This window comes from Rhinopithecus roxellana, chromosome 21, assembly GCF_007565055.1.
Source record: "Rhinopithecus roxellana isolate Shanxi Qingling chromosome 21, ASM756505v1, whole genome shotgun sequence".
NCBI lineage: Eukaryota > Metazoa > Chordata > Mammalia > Primates > Cercopithecidae > Rhinopithecus > Rhinopithecus roxellana.
Window position 1 is genome coordinate 80,289,010 of NC_044569.1, and position 20,670 is coordinate 80,309,679.

At 37.0% G+C, this 20,670-nt stretch overlaps 1 protein-coding gene across 1 annotated transcript in view; it reads left to right on the forward strand.

The window, feature by feature from the left end:
• The window catches only part of ASXL3 (ASXL transcriptional regulator 3), a 142,159-nt gene that overhangs the window by 39,145 nt on the left and 82,344 nt on the right, over positions 1 to 20,670 (forward strand). The window contains exon 4 of the mRNA XM_010380520.2: positions 15,627 to 15,748. Within this exon, the coding sequence (XP_010378822.2) occupies positions 15,627 to 15,748 (122 nt within the window). The remainder of the gene's footprint in view (positions 1 to 15,626; positions 15,749 to 20,670) is intronic.

Here is a 20,670-nt window from a genome sequence, read left to right on the forward strand (position 1 = left end):
AGTTTTCTTCCAAATTTTTACCCCTGAGATTTATCAAGGTGTTTTGATTCAAAAAGGATAGCATCTAAAAGAAGTATATAGTTCTTTGCTTTTGTTGTTTTTTAACAGTACATATTTCTCTGAATAATTTTCTTAAATACTTCTTTAAGTATCCGTATATTTCTCCTGCAAAGTGAGAGGGTTACTGGGGGTGTCTAGTGGTTTCATTCTTAAGGGAGGATTGAGAATGCTAGTGTTTTATTTCTGATTGTGCTGATTTTTTCCTGTAATCACAAGTAGTTTTATAACAGCTTTGTTCCTTGGTTTGTCTTTTGCAAATGAAGCTCAGTGTTACCATTCCTCACGGTGAAAAGAGGGCCAAATAAGATATTTTCTTGTTAGACACTTTTGAGAAGCGAGTGACCCTTCCAGAATTTTAAGGGGGGCATTTTCCACCTCTGGATTTTATCCTCTGAATTTTACATGTGAACTTATTTTTGTCTTCTTCAAGACAATTATATTGTGATTCTTTTGGTGTACATAATTCTGCACTGCAATTTTGGCAAATCTTTGTCCCATAATAGCTGCAGTGCTTTCTTCTACTGTACCCACTGGTTCCACAAAAGGACCCAGTCATGATTTGAGAGAAAACTGTGTAATTAAATTCTCTGTCCGTAGACTCATAGGAATCAGTAAATTACCTTTAAACAAACAAACCTTAAAGGATGTTTGCAGAAATATTGTATTTCAGTAATAACCCAAAGTCATTCATTTTATTAATGGCCATGGAGTCCCTTTGTTTGTCCTCTGCATGCTCACTGAGTGCCCTTGCCATTTAAACTTGTGTACTGATAGACCCTGTAAGACTGATACTGCTTCAGTTCCTTTCTGATCTGTAGCAAAGCTTGTGAATTTAATATAGGAAAAACACAGCTTATTGTCCTAAGGAAATTACAAGAATGGCTGCAGACTGCTTTATGGATGTTTTACTTTTGTCTGACTTGTTGTCCCTATTCCCAGGCTTTTTGACCATCCTCCCAATTGTTGTGGTAATGGTGTGAACCCTGGCTGGTCCTTGTGATTAGAGAGGGGAAAAGGCAGAGAATCACAGTAATTTCTGGCTTTCAAAAAGGGGAGGTGAGTGGGGCATACTTTTCGCTTTCAGGAGGGGGAAGGAGAATCTTATTGCAGTTGCTCCTAGTGTGGCACTCTTGCCTGGGTGAGTGCTCGTGTGCTTTCTCAACATATATACTGAGCTTCTTTCACGTGCCAAGTACTATTCTTGACATTGCAGTTACAGTGGTGAAAAACAAAAGCAAATCTCTCATGAAGCTTATTTTCTTTGAGAGAGAGAAAATAAGCAAAATAAATATCTAAAATGTATATAGCTTATTCAGTGGTGGCAAGTGATATAGGGCAAAATAAATAAGGGAGTGGGGGAGTAGGGGAGAGGGTTACATTTAGAAAAGACCTAAGGAGCATGAGAGAACAGGCGTTCAGGGAAGAGAACTCCAGGTAGAGGGAACAGCAATTACAAAGGCATTGAGGTGGGAGACTGTCTGAAATATTCCAGAGATAGCAAGAGGCTGGTATGGCTGTGAGGCCAAAATGAACAAGGGAGAGTGTGGTGAGAAACAAAGCCAGGGAAGTTATGGGGGCCAAGTTATATGGTGCCTTGATGCTGGCTTTTGTTTTGAGTGAGAAATTAAGCCGTTGTTGAGTTTTGAGCTGGAAAGGCAATGGCCACATGTAGGTTTTAGCAGGATCACTAACTATGAAAAAGATACGAGAACAAGGATAAAAACAGGGACACCCATTAGAAAGCTATTGTCATAATCTAGAGGACAGTTGTTGTTGATATGAAGGCAGGTAGTAGCAGTGGATGAGATGAAAAGTGATTGGATTCTGGTAGATCCGACAGAAGCTGCTGACAGATAAATGTGAGTGTGAGATAGAGAAAGGACTTGGGGATGACTCCAGAGTTTGAGTATGTGAGCAGGTTGAACAATAGCATTATCCTTACTTTAGATGGAAGAATCTTCAAGGGAACCAGTTAAGGGCAGGGGTGTTGTTGATCAGGAGCTCAGTTCTGGACATGAGATTATTTTTCAATATCTAGGTGGATGTCTTAAGTAACTGATTTTATCTGTCTGAAATTTATGGGAAAGATCCTTGTTGGAGATACTGATTTGGAAGTGGCCAGTTTATAGATGGTAGTTAAAGATGGGAAACTGGATGACATTACCAAGGAACTGAAGGTAAATAGAAAAGAAAAAAAGGCCCAAAGACTGAGCTCAGGGGCACTTGAATTTTAAGAGCTTGGAGAGAGTGTAGAAAACAGTGAGACTGAAGGTAAATGGACACGGTAAGATTTTCTGTCCTGGAAACCAGATGAAGAAAGTATTTCTGAGGGTGAAGCTACTGAAATGTGTCAATGCTTTTGATAATGTGAATTCATGATGAAGATTAGGAAATTACCACTGGATTTACCTTTATGAGGGTATTGATGAACTTCGCAATGGTAATTTTTGTGGAATCGTAAGACCATAGCTTGAATAAAGTGGGTTCAAGAGAATGGGAGGAGAGACATTAGAGACCACAAGTGTAGACAATTCTTTCAAGGAATTTTGAGGTCAAGGGAAGGAACGGAATGGGAAAATGACTGGAAAGGAAAGAATCAAGAGACAGTTTAAAAAATGGGAAATGATTATTAGAAAATTATTCACTAATGAGAACATTTCAGTTGAGGAAAATTGATAATGTGGCAGGGGTGTTCTGTTGTCATGCCTTGGTTAGATGATGGAGAATGGGACCTATTCAGCAAATGGAAAGATTGGTCTTAGCAAGAGATGTAGACAAGTGCTCCAAAGGAGGCAGTAGGAAAAGCGAGGGTATTTCAGTAGAAATGAAGGTAGGCGAGTACATGTGGAAGGGGCTCGTAGAAGTTTGCTTCTGTGTGTGTTATTTTTCTCAGCAAAATAGAAAACAAGTCCATCAGTTAAGGGTGAGAATAGGGGAGGTAGTTTTGTAGACTTAAGGAGAAGATACAAAATATTTGTCTGAGAGAGTCTGACAGCATTAAGGACGTTCTTAAGGTTATTCATCCTGAATTTACTAGGAGACCAACCTACATGGTTGTCTATTTTTCTCCAGTCATGTTTAGGACCACTCTGCAAGCATAGAGGAGGTGTATAGTGACTGACGCTGGGGTTTTGCCAAATGTGAATGATGAAGCAAGAAAGGAAGAAAGGAGTTAAGGGTATATGAAGTGGAGTAATGAAGGCAAATGTCCACAGAATTTCTTTCTTTTTTTTTTTTTTTTGAGATGGAGTCTCGCTTTGTCGCCCAGGCTGGAGTGCAGTGGCCAGATCTCAGCTCACTGCAAGCTCCGCCTCCCGGGTTTACGCCATTTTCCTGCCTCAGCCTCCTGAGTAGCTGGGGCTACAGGTGCCTGCCACCTCGCCCGGCTACTTTTTTGTGTTTCACCGCGTTAGTCAGGATGGTCTCAATCTCCTGACCTCATGATCCACCCATCTCGGCCTCCCAAAGTGCTGGGATTACAGGCTTGAGCCACCACGCCCGGCCGTCCATAGAATTTAAGCCGATGTGGAGGTGAGTGAAGGATAGTGTGAAGAAGGAAGTCTCATTGGTGTGAAAAGGTTGTTTGATTTGGTGTGCTAAAGGAAATGAGTTGGAAGTGTAAGTGATGTGAGAGTGGAATGCATGGATTGAATTTAGGATACTATTATGGGATGTATTTTCTGAGATGATAAGAAAGAAGGGGGCTAGGTTTCAGGCTATCAAGAGTGCTTAGGCCATGTGTGCACTCAAGAGTTGCCTGGGTGAGGTGGCATCAGTGTTGAAATTCAGCACCCCTCCATTTGCCCAGCCTAGTGCTGTGGGATGGAACTGGGTGCACCCGGAAAAAAGATTGCCTTTTCCTTTTTGCACAAAGATGTTTTAAAGGCTGGTGGTGACCCTTGCATAAGATATTAGAGAATCATCAGCATGGATATTGAAACAGACAATTATAGTAGAACTAACATTGACAGGATGTCATATTAGCAGCTAACATACTCAAAAAATGAAAAATAACCAAGAGTTGGCAGATAAGTACAGTAGGTTGAATAGTTAGTAATATAGTCTGATGACATGAGATACAATGCTGGGGGCATCATAGGAACCAGGGAGGGAGAATGTTTTGGAGGGAACAGTGAGGGGAATATAGGTCACTTATTCTATTTCTAGGCCCAGTGGTATAAGAGGTGTAGAAAAGAAAAAGGCTACCACCTGAGAGCATTCCAGAGGAGCCAGTGTCCTGGCTGGGAAGACAGCCAGATTTTATATATTAAGAAGTAAAGGGAGTTTTCAGAGAAAATATGGAGGCTGTAGGAGATTTTGATAATGACTAATCCTAAATTCCAGAGGAAACCATGGGAGTTTAGTAGCTGAGAAAGGGTGACAGCATGAGAGCACTCGGCCAATAGTGAAACCAAAGCAGGGATAAGCAAACTTCCCTCATGTAAAATGTGAATAGGCGCTTCACCAAATAACACATACCCAAACATTTCCAGCTAATGTGACAAAAATTAGATTTCCTGACCTCTTCTTTGAAGTTGCATTCAGGAAATAGCTTTGGGAAATCACTGAAAGAATAGTAAATAGCTTATTTCCTTAAGTATTCCTTGACTTGCTCACTTTTGCATCTTATTGCAAACCACAATTGCATCTCCATGTAAGTACCCTGTACCTCTGGATATAGCTTATTAATCTAGCCTCAGGACACATTTTCAAACCTAGATATTGAAAATGTATTGAGTCCTTTTATTTTTACCTGTGAGGGAACAAACTTAGGTTAAATGTGCCATCCAAATTGCAAGCCCAGGTGTGACACCAAAGGTCAGACTCTCCTTACTCTAATACCTTGCCTGGAACCACAGGGAACACTTACTAGCCAGTCATCACTGGTACAGTTTGTCTTTCTAACATTAGATTACATCTATTATGAACCTAAACTTAAGACATTGACAAAGAGGAATCCCTGGCTTATCCCAATGAAGTAGTGGCATACCACATGATTTCTTGATTTCTTGCAATTCAGTAATAAATGTCAGGAAACTCTGCTTTAGGTGATTTCCTTGCTTACTCTGTTTCTAATATATATTTGAACCAAAAGTTAGAATGGATCTACTTTCCACACTTCCCTACAGCTGTACAAATAAACTTTGAAAATGTGATCAGAGAGAGGAGGTTGGGTATATGAGTAGATGTGTGTGTGAGGGAGCAAGAGAGAGGGGTGTGGGAGGGAAAAGTAGGGAAGGAGGGAGAAAGGGAGTGAGGGATGACTACATCATCTGTTTTGCTATTTTGTTCATCTTTCCTTCTTATATTCATCCTTTGGGATGAAAGACTGGGAGTAATGAGGAGAATATTAACCATCAATTTGTAACATACCCTTGATGCGTTGAAAGAATAAGCCTCTGTTACCATAGTGTTATATCAGATTGACAACTATTTATTGGCACTTGCTGTACCATTTAGGGGATAAACAGAGAAGTAGTTGAGAAGAAAGTATTTTGTAAAAACTGATAAGAAAGAAATGTTAGCAGTTCGATTCCAGTCATTAACACTTGCGTCCTTAGGCAGAATTAAGATAATGATTGTAATACTTTAGTCCTCTTCTTGGAATCAACTGGGCAGGGAAACATTCTTTTAAAATGGGAGATGTGTTGCCAAGGTACTTTGTTACAAGGTTTTGTTGCAAAATTTTACAATGTAGGAAAAGTGGTATATTATTAATTGTGGAATTTACAAGACACAGAACTATGTTTATGTGTTTCTTTGACTTCTGAATAGGTTCTCAAATTAATAAGAATTAGACTTGAGAATGTAAACTGTTGACATTTTAAAAGCTAAGCTTTAGAGATCAAAGAGTGATTTAGGTGAATTACTTGATATATCTGTGTTGACAACCCATGACCATTTATGCCTGTATAAGTATAAATCTGTGTCACCCAAATAAAATATTACAAATTTTAGGGTCTATTTTAGTCAGAGATTTATGGGTATGTTTGTGTCTGAGTTGTTTTCTGAGCATAATACATTGATATATTATGAGTTTCCTAACACATATTAAGTTGACTCACAATGTGTTGCTGGTCTGCAGAACTCATACATATTTTATGTGAAATGATACCATCAATAGACAGTCTTCACCCTCTTCATCCTCTATCTATAAATTATTATTAAGAAAAATTGAGTTTCTCTTTTTGTGGCCCTAATATAGTTCACGCTTAAAATCAACAGTAACCATCCTATATATTTCTTTTTAAATGAGGAAACTAGAGATTGTACACATTTCATTCACAGAGATCAAAAAAGGTTCTGCTTGCTCTTAACCCTAATGACTTTCAGGGAGGAAGCAGCACTCTAGCAACAGAATTCGTATTTTAAAAGTCTCTGTTGGGGGGGCGGGAGGGAAGAATCTTATGTTTTAGACCTTAAATCCCAGGGCAAATAATGATTCCAACATTTGAAGAATTTTATGGAGTCCTTTTTCATTATTCTTTATAGCCAGTTTTATAAGTGGGTTTCTGATTGTGTGATTCTTGGCAGAGTTGTGTTAACTTAATGAAACGTTACTCAGCTCACTTTTTGTTTTCATTGGCTCAGAGGCTACAGTTTGAGGGGTGTTTTATCAAAAGTGAAAAGTGTGTTAAGGAGGCCTGAAGTGTGAATATAATCTCAATTGAGACATCAGTTACATGCAGATGAGAAGCTTAATGGAGAAATTGGGGCATACATTAAAAAGGTCCAGACACCCTGGGGAGTAGTCACACTGACAGCTCATGAAGCAGTTTTATACAAGGCTACAAAAAAGGAAAATGAGGGTGAAAGTGGAATTGTGAAGGGAGTGTTCTGAGTAACTTTGGAAGATGTTGCTCACCTACCCAGTGTCAGTTGGTATTCCTGGTCTTGTTTTGCTGGAGGTTTTACAGTAACTTGCCTGTGAATGCTCCAGTGTAGTTTTACATTGGATGGTGTGTGTCTGCATCTTTGTGTTCAGGAGGGTCGGGGTAGGAGAGTATCAACAGGCTTCTACATGATCGTGGAGAAAGGCAACACAGCGTGACCAACTACCTAGCAGCCATTCCTAAGAATCTCGCAGGTGACAGGAAGGATATTCCTTCTATGCCTGAACCAGTTCCCCTAATTTTGGGGGGTTAAGCTAATTTGTCTTTCATTCAACAGCTCTGCATTTTAGGCAACAGCTTTGTTAGCTCATGGAGACACCTGCCCTACATTGGTGGCCTAGAGAAACTTAAGTATGTGAAAATTATGTTGTTTTAGTTACACATTGAAGAAAACACAGAGGAAAGCGAATAATCTTCAGAGTCAGAAATGACCACTGGCAGGATATAGAACTTCCACTGCCCACTCTTTCTCCTTCTCCTTTCTTTTATACCAGCCCCCAGATTATACAGTTCACAAGAAGCATGAGGAACTTCAAAAGATCCTAAAGCTCTGGTTCCTCTCTCCTACCAGTGTTTTTCTTAAACCAGTCAATTGAAGTAGACAATGTTCTACTAGTATATGATCAGGAGGATAGAAATCACACAGTCACCTTTATACTTCTCCCTGTGTTCTTGATAACTTTTATAGAGAAGGATTTTTTCTTTATGTTGAAATCTTTTATGCTTTTAATTAAGCTAATTTCCTTCTTTTTTATTTTTTCTGTGCTCTGATGATAAACAACAGATGGTCACCCCTTCATCTTAACTGCTCTAAACGACTTATCCCAACTCTTTCAAACATTATTTACAGATACTTTTCGTTTCTTTTATCTTTTAGAGACCTCTTTTTCTTACGTATTTCCTCTTGAACTGTGAACTTCATTCTTGTCTAAATGGATTTTGGTCAGTTTTAACAGTCCGGAGTCATGTAGGAAAAAGTTTTCTTTTTAAGTGCGACAAAGTGACCCATTTAAGCATACTTTCACCTCTCTTCTTGAATTGTGAGAGAAATATTTCATAATATACAGATCGAGAACAGAATATGATCTCATAATAAAACAACAAACTCCTTCTCAAATAAAAACAGAATTGAAGGTATTCCCTCAAGTATCCATCTTAACTAGCCAATATTCTGTTTGATTTCTATAATCTGTGACTGTACATATGAACAAAACACTCATGTAGTTTAGAAAAAGTACTTTTTCATTGATGCCAGATAATTCACTCTCACTTTTCTTTACAGTTACATTGTATAGCCATTTCTCAAACTGCCTTCTGGATAGCTAACCTGATTCCCCTTTATCGTACATTGGAGTTCATAGTTTATATAGTAAAGTATGAAGTAATTAGTAGTGATGCCCATGAATGAAACACTTAACCTTGACCTGTACCAACCTTTTGCTGATCTCCTTCCTGTCCACTTTTTTCTGTTTCTCATTTTCTAGGCTGATTGCTTTATTTCTGTGCAGATGTTTCAGAAACCTGATGCAGTGTGGAAGATCACAGGGGTTATACCAGTATAAAATAAATAGCCTCTGATGTTATTTTTCCCACACAAACAGCATATAGTATTATTAATCTCCATTACCCTGTGAGCGAAATCCTTGTTGGTTCTATGGTAGGAGGAGGTTAGGTGGCTAAAGACTGGTAACTACAATATATGCTTTTCCTACTAAATGTATTTATTTTTTGGTTTGAGTTTTCTGTCTTCTGTGTTTAAGGAGATATTTTTATGAATATCCAGAGATAACAGTATAACTAAATTGGCCTGGCTGGTAAATTGAGTACGGCTTGTAGGAGAGATTCTTATAGCTACACCTTTAGTGTATACAGTGGTCTTCCTAGTTACCTTTGGAGCTTCGGTGTTCTAATCAAAATGTTTGTGAACCATTTGTAGCCATTGTAATGAGATGGTGGCATATCCATTTCTGTGGCAGGTGAATGGCATTTGCACCATATGATATCAGCCACCCAAATCACTAAGGTCTCTGGCATGATGACATTTTGCAGCAGCATGTTCTCACTGATGCATATGGTTGGTATAATTATTATCTGATTCAACATTCCTCTTGGTTTATTTTGCTCTTTTTTTCTGAAAATCTCTTCTGAATAAGAAGGGGCTTCATTGGGCTAATGAAGTAGGTTATATAGTAATCATTCCAGTTATATTAGGTATGTTTCATTATAGAAGATATTGTACTAAGTATTATCGAGAGCATCAGTGCTTATAATTTTGGTTTTTTTTGTTTTTTTTTGTTTTTTTTTTGAGACGGAGTTTCGCTCTGTCGCCCAGGCTGGAGTGCAGTGGCCGGATCTCAGCTCACTGCAAGCTCCGCCTCCCGGGTTTACGCCATTCTCCTGCCTCAGCCTCCCGAGTAGCTGGGACTACAGGCGCCCGCCACCTCGCCCGGCTAGATTTTTGTATTTTTTAGTAGAGACGGGGTTTCACCGTGTTAGCCACAGTGCTTATAATTTTTAGACTCCTTGTCCTCTGAAAGGGTCTTAGGAAAAAGTTGCTGTTCCCATTATTTTATTGCTAGTATTACTAGCAATTTATTAATCTATTTAATTACTGACTTTTCTTGGCGACTTATATCCTTTGGATTTTCTTTTAATGTAACAAGGAAATTTGCTTAAACCCAAATACCTATACCTATATTGAAACACGTGTTTTTAGAAAAGGCAATTCTGTGTAGGCTGAATGCAAAAAGGATTTTAAAAATGGAGTTCAGGAATGATTTAATTGGAGTCAGATAGTTTTCCCTGTTCAAGTCTTTTTAACAATTTGTAGCATGTATTTTCTGGCTGTATATATCCAAAATATATGATTTACGCAATTTCAGATGTAAATACTGTACATAAAACGAAGTATAACCCAAGCATAAACTTTTGTTATTATTTGCCATTTGAGGATATTTCTGAATTGTCTGCTTGTTGATCTTTCAAAACAAATTTGTTATTGTTTAGTTTTCATCGGTAGTTTTCCTCAGGTAGAATTAATGGTCTATTGTTCATTGAAAACAGTTTTTAAAAATTCTTACGGCCTCCAACTCAGGTATTGGATCTTTTTTACTGTTTTTCCCCCAGCATCGTATACCGTGATTGGCATGAGGGAAAGTACTCAATAAAAGTTGTGCAATTGAATGAATGATTAATCAATAAACCAGTAAACTTCCTCTAAGACCCAGCCCTCTGTTCAGATTTTATTGACTTCTAACAGTGTACCACAGTGTTATTCCTAATATACTATGTATCCTTTGAGTTACATTTTTTATTCATATAACTTTTTTTAAGCCTATAGTGTATGTCAAGATCATTCATACAGAAAACTGTTGTGATTTGAGAACATCTAGTCTGATTATTCATAAGAATGAAAGGGAGTGTTTGGAAAGAGAACTTACAGAAATGAAATTAGTAAAAGACTGCTCCCCTCCTTGTCTTTATTAGGTCTTTGAGCACCAGTTTCCTCAGATAGCTTGTTACTTATTGGGTGGCTCAGTGGGACAGAGAGCAATTAATAGTACACAATATCTATTTTGCAGCGACTATATAATGTACAGATCCTGGTCTGTGTTGTGGCAACACAGCTTCTGCCATTTTATGTAAGCATTGTGATTTCTAATTTTGACTTTAAATTTTATTTTTATTTCCCCATGCAAAAGCACAAAACTGTGACTTTACTCGTTAAATAAGGCAATGAGTAAAGATGGCAATGAGTAAAGATGGCAAAGAGAAATCTATCTATAATTAGTGGCAGGTCGTGCAACTTCCTACTGTCTTTCATAGGACATTCTGTCATTTGGCTTTCATATTATCCCTAATTGACTATACAATAATTTGGGAAAATAATTTAAGAAGGCTTCTATTTTCAAGTTTACAACAATTCATTTTATACATACTTTTACATAAAAAAGAGCTCTGCTGACCTCCACTTTCATGAATTCTTTTTAAAAATCATAGTTGAAAGTTAACTTCAAAAATACTTTAAACAAAATTTTCGAATTTGGTGTTTTAAAATTTGATTTTTAAAAAATTCAGTGAACACTAATAGATCGACTGTTCTGTGCCCATCTTTGCATATAAGTCCCTGAGTTTCTGAGCCTGTGGTGGCTGAGGCAGACGACAGCACCAGCATTGCAGGGACTGTCATAAATTCGTACACTAAATTCCAAGACAGCATGGCTAGGGGAGGAGCAAGTCTACCTCAGAAGCTGGGATAGTCAGAGAAGCTTTGGGGGAAGCTGTTTAGAATTTGGACTGCCAAGATGAGTTTGCCAGGCAGAGTGCTGGGAAAGGATATTTGGAGAAGGGACAATCAGACCAAGTACAACAAACACAGCAAGTAGATGTGTTCAGAAGACACTGAAGACTCTCCAGATTGGCTGGATTATAGAGGGTGAGAATTGGGAGGTAGGCAGGATGTGAGACAAGAGAGACATATCAAGTTTGCATTCTGATTGCTCCTTTATATCCTGGGTTGTAGGTCACAGTTACAATTGTGGGTGTCCTCTTGTACACCTGTCAGTGGATTAGTACTTATATTAGGAGGGAATACCAGCCATAACCCCTCCCTAGCATGCAGCTTTAAAAATAGGAACTCTAATCTACATTTTCTAGTTCAATAGTATTTTCAAGTTGAATGGCAAATTAAAAGGAGAGAGAGACAACTTGGAGACACTGAAGCCCACAGTTTTACTGGAGCAGTTACCAGTTCTCTAGCCTTCAAGGCTGTCTCATGGTTACCTATAATCTCCCACCTCCTTTTGCTCCCAGGTCTTCTAAATAAAGTATTTTGAGGGAGGGTTTGGGGAGTAAGAGTAGAGGTATTGAGAGGCAAATTTAAAATCAGCAGATTAGCTTTTAACTATCCTTTTGGCTTGCCTGTTTTTGGTAGGCAAGCAAAATGTAGACAGAAATAGTATTTTTATACCTTTTAAAAAATGTGGAATGATAAAAATTCTAGGAAGAACTAGTCTCATTTTGTTTCCTCATCTTCAATTTGAAAAGGACAGGCTGTATTGTGGGATTTCAAGGTATAAGGTCCTGGCATTAGTTTTGTGATCATGCCAGTACACAGTTAGAAAAGATAGCTCCTGTTCTGTTCTCAATGCCAAGAAGATATCACTTTCTAAACTGCATGTCAGTGTTTGATATTTATTGGATAAAACATCTGTCCTAATTCTTCAGTTTCCTGGCTCCTGTTGTAATTTTACATGCAAGGGATTTTCCCTGATCCTTTCTTTAACATTAATTTTCCTTTGGCTTGTATTTCAGAGGCCAAAGTCAGTCTGTTAGATAAATATTCAGGCAACTGTTTAAAATGAATCCTTCATTATTTATTTATCACATCTATTATTAAGAAAGCTGCAAGAATAAGTAGAAGTGAAAACCTTGCATTTTGTCAGAATATGAATCTGCATGAACCTGCACAGGCCAGCTGCACTCAGTGAATTAGTGTTTTTAGATTCAGATATTTTCACGTCATATGCATGGAAAACTAATGAATAAAGGAACTTAAATGTCCATGAGAAAAGGTCCATATTTGTCAGTAATTTAAAAATGTATATGAGCACACTGAGTGAAGCATATGGGTGAATTGCAAATATGTCCCACCCATTTTTTCTTTCCTGATTTTTTTTTTCTTAAAAATAAATTATTCAACCCAAAGGAACAATCACATATTTTTTTTCTGTTACATTTTGCTTTTCTTTAAGGTTCTATAGTTATTGTGTCAATAAATAATTAGGGAAGTAAATAATTAGGGAAATATGCTTTGATCTGGAGAAATAAAGTCAGGAACAACTTCCAGTAAGAGGGATTAGGGAGAAGATTGACTACGTCACCCAGGTATTCTTGATGTTTTTCTTGGGTCTAGAATGGAGTGTAAGATAAAGCAGTGGGTTAAGGAAAATGAATCATTTTTAGAACAAACTGCATGGTATTCCTTAATGCAGTTTCAAGTGTCGTCCTGCCCTCCGTCTGAAGTCCTGGGCTCTAAATTGAATAGAATCTTTCTTTTGGTTACAACATATATAAATAGATGTCAATCACTATCAACATAGTGCCATAATAAATTTAACCAAAATTATACAGTGTATATGCTGATACTGAAATAGGTATCCCAATGTCTGATGGTTTCCTAGGTCAGAAATAGAGCAACTGGTGAGCTATATAACAGTTACCCTCAGGAAGGACAGATGATTGCATATTGCTTATTTTCTTATTCAGAAAATAAGAAGGATACGAGGCTTCAGTTACATGTACACTGGGTCAGAATTTATTGTTTAATCCTGCTGAAGTGAAGTTTACCTTGAAAGACATGGGAATAATAGCATTTTCTAAACAAATTGGAAGTATATTTAGATGCCCAGTATGCAGAAGCTTTCTCATATTTTCCCTAAGTTCCTTAATATCTTTGGACTGCATTTAGTTCTCCTTTAAACGAACTAACCTGTAGGTTTCCAGTTTTCTAGGTGTAAATGCCATTATAAGAATGTGAAAGTAATCAAACATATTCGCTAATGCACACTTTACATTTGGCTGGGCGTACATGAGATCTGTTCATTTGGGATCATATATTCTATCTACTATCTCTCTGTCACCTCCTCAGTTGGTCACATTTCATAGAGACTTCAGAACATTGAAAAGACTACCTGTGTTATCAGTAAATACTATAAATTTGTGTTTAGACTATAAACTGATGATTATTTATAATATTTCTTGATAAATAATAAGCTTTGGCAAGGTGTTACAAATTATTCTAGTGATTATTTTAAGGAGAGAAGCCTAGGAACCATAGTTTATGTGATCAACTTAATAAACTGTTTCTTAACTAGAACATTTAGACCGTCTTAAGGAAAAAAATCATATTAAGTAAAAAAAGTCATCTGATCTTTAATTCAGTGACTTTTCTCACTATATTCATCCGCAAATCTTTTTGCTACTTCAACCATAGTATTTCCTAGACCCATCACTTACTCACAATTCTCAATTTTTCCTTGTCGGGGGCTGAGTGACTTGTTTCCCCCGGCCTTTGTTAACTTCTAGTTTCAGTATCACGCAACTAAATTATGCTTCTTTCGATATGATATTTTCTATATCAGATCTTGACTTTTGAAACTGAATATTTTAAGTGGAAAAATCATGGATTCTGAAGCTAGACTAGGTTGGCCTTGAATCCTATCTCTGCAGTTTCATTGGCTCTATGACCATGGGCAAGTTATTTCACCTTTCTGAGCTCTAGTTTTCTTTCTCGAATATAGAAATATGTACCTTATTGTGTTACAAGAAAGCTGCAAGGATTAAATCAGATCACATGCCGGAAGTGTCTTGCATTAATAACTAACAGTTATTTTATTTTCCTAAATTTGTTCATTTGTCTGATTACTTTCTGTATTAACAAAAAATTTGATTTTTTCCCCCAAAATTGTCTCTCACGGACCGCATGATTATTTCTAGGCAAGGTGTGTTTGAGTCTATCAAAAGCCACTTGAGTGTTCTCAAGGTGCATATGCCTGTGCTTCCCATTTTTTGCTACAATAATTTTTACTTCTTCACCTTCTTTTAAAACTCCGGTCAGAAACCTCTCAAGTTGCCATCACTTGAAAAGTTTTCTTGAATTAGCATTAACCCTGGTGCCCTTAAAAAGTCATGTTTTGGGCTTTTTTACAATATGTTCTCAAGTTATTTTCTTCTGACTTCCTCTTGCCTCCTGCCTTTGACATATGCCTCCATTCTGTCGCTAATCATAGTACTTCCTCATTTTGATTTTCCAAACTCCTTCTCCCCCAGTGTGTACAGAAAAGGGCCTGCATCTGTGCTCCTACTCAAACCATTTCAGTGTTAAAGTCTCTCAGTTTGAGGAGGAGTCAAATGAGGACTCAGAAGTCTCTCAGTTTGAGGAGAACTAAAGGTAGAGTTCTGGCTCGAACATGGGTTTCAGAGAGCAGACACTGCCTGTGGGCTCTGTTTGGTCACCCAAGTCAGTGAGATGTTGATTCTCCTAAAAAGCAGTCTTTTGGAAGAAAATGTCTTCTATAGAATAGACAACATGTCTGTCACAGCACCATTTTCCTCAAAATAATTATCTTGAGTTGGTAACAAGCATCTCAGATTTATTTTTTCCTTATCCATGCTTTATGACTCAGCCCATAGGAGAAAATAAACATGTCCCATAGGTCACAGATTCTATTAGTAAGGCTGTTAAGTAGAAGAATCGTAATACCTGTGAGGCTGGGTAGATTTAAAACAATTGCATTAATTTAGATTTTTTTTCCCAGAATACTATGCATTGCCCAATCTTCATATTCAAATTCAGATAGTACCTGCTGACTCCGAACTCCTGAGGCAGATATTGTCTATTTTTTATGTCCATACAATAGTTCAGTGGCATAGAAATTATCATCAATTTGCGGGTAAGGACAGGAAGGCTTAAAAAGGTTAAATGGAACTGTGGCCACACAGTTATTAAATGATTCCGTTTCTTCGTATCTAGATACCCTTCTTTTTGCTGTGCTATTTTGCTTTATTTTAGGTATCCATTTTCAATTGGAGAAAAGCTCCAAGTGTGTAATTACAGTGAATATAAAAAAAGGAATTCAAATTAGTAATATCATTATCTCTTTCTGTTTCTAGTTTGTTCGAAGCAGGTAACTGATGAAGCATCTTCCACTCGAGATTCAAGCCTTACTAACACAGCAGTGCAAAGCAAGTTAGTGTCTTCCTTCCAGCAGCACACCAAAAAGGCTCTTAAACAGGTAAGATAGCTGCCATTTATTCTTTGTCCTTCAGTTCTATGTACTTAAGGTAATGTTATTTTGCTGATCAAGTAAGTAGGAACCTAGGAATCAGAAAGCAGAATTTTCCTGAATTCAACCCCATCCATGATATTCAGTTCAATAATTTAAATCTTTGATAAAAGAAAAAACTAGGAGAGACTTGACTGAAAATTTTAATGTAAAATAGAAGGAGGAATATGCATCCACTGAAAATATATAAAAATTTGTATTAAGATTTTGTGTGTCTATGTGTGATTTATAGTAATACATCTGTTGGGTTCATAAATGCATTGCATATTTAAAAAATAACATCTCTATGTTTTTTGTGCTTATCTGATAGTATAAAAATAAATGAAATTTATTTGTTGTTACTGAGATACATTAAGTTACAAATAAGAAAAATAGTGAGTGTTGCTTACTTATATCTGGAGTATTCATTAATGAGTGTTGTTTGGTGCTGAATGGCAGTTAAAGTTGCCATATTATTCTGCTGTCGCAGAGGCAGTATGGGCCTTTGTGGCCTTGCACTGAGATGGTGCAAGGAGGGGATATTTACAAGGTTGGTCTCTGGGTGCTGACATACCCTGGTTTAAATTCTTGCTACTCACTTGCTGTCTCTAGGCAAGCTACTTCTCCTCTCTGAATCTTAAATTCCTTATATAGAAAATGTGGAAAATAATAGTATCTTGCTCCTGGGATTGATCTGAGAATTAACTGAGGTAATAGGATGAAAGCACATGGTAGAGTGAGTGGCTCATAGAAATAATAGTGACTGCTGTCATACTGGCAAATGCTAAATTGTGCAGAGAAGAAAAGGAGGAGATGTTATGGTTAGATGGAGCCATCGTATGATGATAACACAAAGAGTGTCAGTAAATGGAAGGTTCACGTATTTAGCCCTGAATTCATAGTTTCTCCTTAAGTGCTTTCCTCTTGTACATTCTATTTTGATCCTTCTATAACAACTCCCCCTTCAGCCACCCATTGATGACCTTTACTAGATCCAGGATTAGAGGTATCAGTCTAGTGACATATTATCACAAGGAAAAGAAAAATTATGTTTTCTAAAATAGAGTTTTTTAAGTTCCACCAACCACTAAAGCTTCTTAATATGTACATCCAAACTTCTAGACTTAGAACATTTCTACCTATCTTCTCCTGTACCTCAGACAAGAAAACACAGGAAAGAAACTTAGCATGTTTATGCTGAATTATGTTACCTTCCTATTTCATATTATTGACACTGCAGCATTGCCATTCATTGGTTATTATATTGAAGGTAGTAACAGTATATTTCACCCTGCATAGGTCAAGTACCCTTCGGAGAGCTTGCCACTTACTGCATATGAAATGTTTTAGATGCCAGAGAACAAAACTGAAATCGGTGTTGAGATCCCTTTTTAATTGATGAAATAAAAAATGGATGTAGGTAGCAAAGCCTGGGCGACTCATTCAGACAGCAAATAAGATGCAGGTAATAAAATACTAACCAGAAGAGAAGAAAAGATACAAAAATGGACACTTGTGGCTGTGGCATTTAAGAAACATAAATGGGATCATAAATGAAACATACTTGTGAGGTTCAGTGACTTGAAAAATGTGCACACCATGAAATCTTCCTGTATATGAATAGAAATATAAAGGTACAACTTTCTGTATTGTTCTATATCATTAATTTGTACTTTCATCATTTTGGTTTTGTGTTATTGGAACATTTTTTTCAATTACTAAAACATTACACAATTTTAAGTGATTTTTTTTTGTTTTGTGTTTTTTGTGGAGCGTATTTTCATGGGAACTGCCACTGATTGCTTAGAGTCTAAGCTTTAAGAATCCTGTCCTGAAAGCTTCTTAATGTTCTGAAAGAGTTATTAATTCATTTCTTAAAACTTCTGTTTTATAACCCATAGCAAATTAGTAACCAGGAGAATATGGCTCAATATATAGCAAATATGCTAATATTTGATTAATAATCAAATTTATATTGGAAACATATTTAGAAGAAAAGCTGTTCTTGCAGAATTTTGCCCAGATTCCATGTAATTGCTGAATTTCTTAAGACAGCATTGCAAAAATTGACTGAACATGCAGCATTTTAAACTGTAGCAACCTCAGCAAATCTACAGCTTTCTTTTCTTTTGGATAGCTGAATGGCTATGACCATGCAGAATTCTTTGTAAGTGTGTTATATACATATATATGTATATATTTCCATATACATGTGATCTGTGTTTGTGAATATATGTTTCACGTGTATGTGTACATGCACAAATCGTAATCATATGAACCTAGGGCCAGGAGAATGATCTTAAAAATAATTACATTAGCTGATAATTAACTGTTATGGTTTCTAGACACTGTACTCTCCATTTTACATGGGATATATTATTTAATTCTCATGCAAACTGCTTGGAAGTGTGTACTTATATCTCCATTTTTCAAAGGAAGAAACTAAGACCCAAGTTAGGTAACTTGCCCAAGATCACCCCGCAAGTAAATCTTAGAGATGACGTTTGAATCCAGAACCATAGTTTAGATTCTGCCCTCTTCACAAATGCTGCCTTTCAGCATATGCTATGTAATAGTATAGATGAATTTTTGATACTATCCAAGAAAATCTACATACTTGAGTTGTTATATAGCATATGGAAAGCAATACAGCATACTTATTAAAAATAGCATTTCTGAATAGAGGCTGCTTATCTTCAGTGCCAGCCCATATTGATAGCACACACTCAAATATATGTCATTATTATTTTATCAGAAATATGTTGTGATTCAGTAGGACTTTAGTAGTCTATACATTAACCAGTGTAGACTCTTAGAAAGAAGTAGATTTAAACAAATTCCTAAAACCAAATAGCTTTATAATCATAAGTGGAGTTAAAAAAATAATTTAGGCCGGGCGCGGTGGCTCAAGCCTGTAATCCCAGCACTTTGGGAGGCCGAGACGGGCGGATCACGAGGTCAGGAGATCGAGACCGTCCTGGCTAATACGGTGAAACCCCATCTCTACTAAAAAAATACAAAAAACTAGCCGGGCGACGAGGCAGGCACCTGTAGTCCCAGCTACTGGGGAGGCTGAGACAGGAGAATGGCGTGAACCCGGGAGGCGGAGCTTGCAGTGAGCTGAGATCCGGCCACTGCACTCCAGCCTGGGCGGCAGAGCAAGACTCTGTCTCAAAAAAAAAAAAAATAATAATAATTTAAAACAAACTGTCTTACAAAATATGCCAGGCATACTTTCTTAAGTCTGAAGGCCCCCACTTTCTACCCCTGCCTAAAGCACGTTGCTACAGAGAGTGGGCTCTTTGATGTCATAGCACCGTTGATTGCAGTGTAACTGTAAGCTGGACAATCTGGAAGCTATAATGTCCCTTGACTATTGACATAGAATACTTTTATTGCTCCCAAATATTTGAGTCCCTTTTACTTTCTAATCCTCAAAATGTTAGTTAACATCATATGTTGGGTATAACTGCATGAATAATATAGTGTTATTTCAGTAGTTGTCTTTTTTTTTTCTGCATAAGCATATTCAGAAGCCTCTGGAGAGCAGCAGATTGCTGATTATTACCTTGTTCCCTGCCTTCTTTCTGCCTGGGTATTTTAGTTATGATCCTAAAAAGTGTGAAAAGATTAGATTTTGCATTTTAAATTATAATTCAGGAAGATTAAATTTTAGAAATTTTAAACAGCCACAAGATAATGAAAGGTTAAAGAAGGATGAGTTCTCTTACGGCAAGTGACATGGTAGTGAACATAACCTTTCTATATTGTTTGTGTTGGTTTATTTGACTTCCTTCATTATTTATTTAGGGTGGTCGAGTTTATTCATAAAGTTGCAGATGCATTTTCTTTTTGATATTGCAAAGCAGATCTATTCTTGGTATTTTGCTTTAGCTTTATATGTTTGACCAATACTGTGAAATTCCAAAGGTTATATTGCATGATAATAGTTTCCTAACATGGGCATTGACATTTATCACACTAGCGGCAGTGCAAGTTGTTGGTGCCTGAAACAGCCCACTGTTTTCTATATGTATTTCTAATCATTTAACTTTTAGCATTCACAGCATGTGATGTTTTCAGATTTTCAGTGGAAGAGTTACTGTATTCAGTGCATTCTTAAGCTCTATTGCTTGTGTTTTTTCGTTGTTAAAATAAAGCAGGCATTACTTGCTTAAAATTCCAAGTTAACACAAAAGCCTCTGATTTGAAGTTTTATTTTATTTTTCCATTAGGATAGGAATGAAAACGAATCCATATTTTTAGAACTATCTAACAGGCTTTCTGTCTGAAAAATCAAATGTTTATTTAAAGGGTTTTTTTTCCTCTCTTTTTGCAAGAAAGTATTGCAATATGTCACTGGAGAAAAGCATGCACAGTCAGCATCTTTTGATTTCTTTCCTTGCACTTAGAGCCAGAATTGAATTGATGTGAGTGTGATATGATCTTTACTTTTCCTAGACTGGGTTAGCTATGTTGTATGTGTTTCCTTTGAAAAGTGCGTTCATTTCCAGGGTTAAGCTTGTAAATTTCTTTCGTATTAAATAATACCTGGAAGCATTAAACTTGGTAAATCCAATTATACTCCTTCTCATAATACCATCAATATTGAAATTGTACTCTGTGTGGTTTGGACAGTGGAACATTATACATGTGACTGGCTTGAAGGTACATTTCTTCATAGTAGACTGCATTTACACTCACCATCTGCTTGTTTATTTTGATTTTGATGTTACTTCTTTCTGGATTTGAAAGGACAGGATTTAAAGTTGTTCTACAAGATAGTCCATTAGCATTCCTCAGTACAGCTAAGGCTTGAGACAGTTGGAGGTGTCTCATTTATATCCTCCCCTAAAATGAATCTAGACTCAAATAGACTGATTATGTAATAT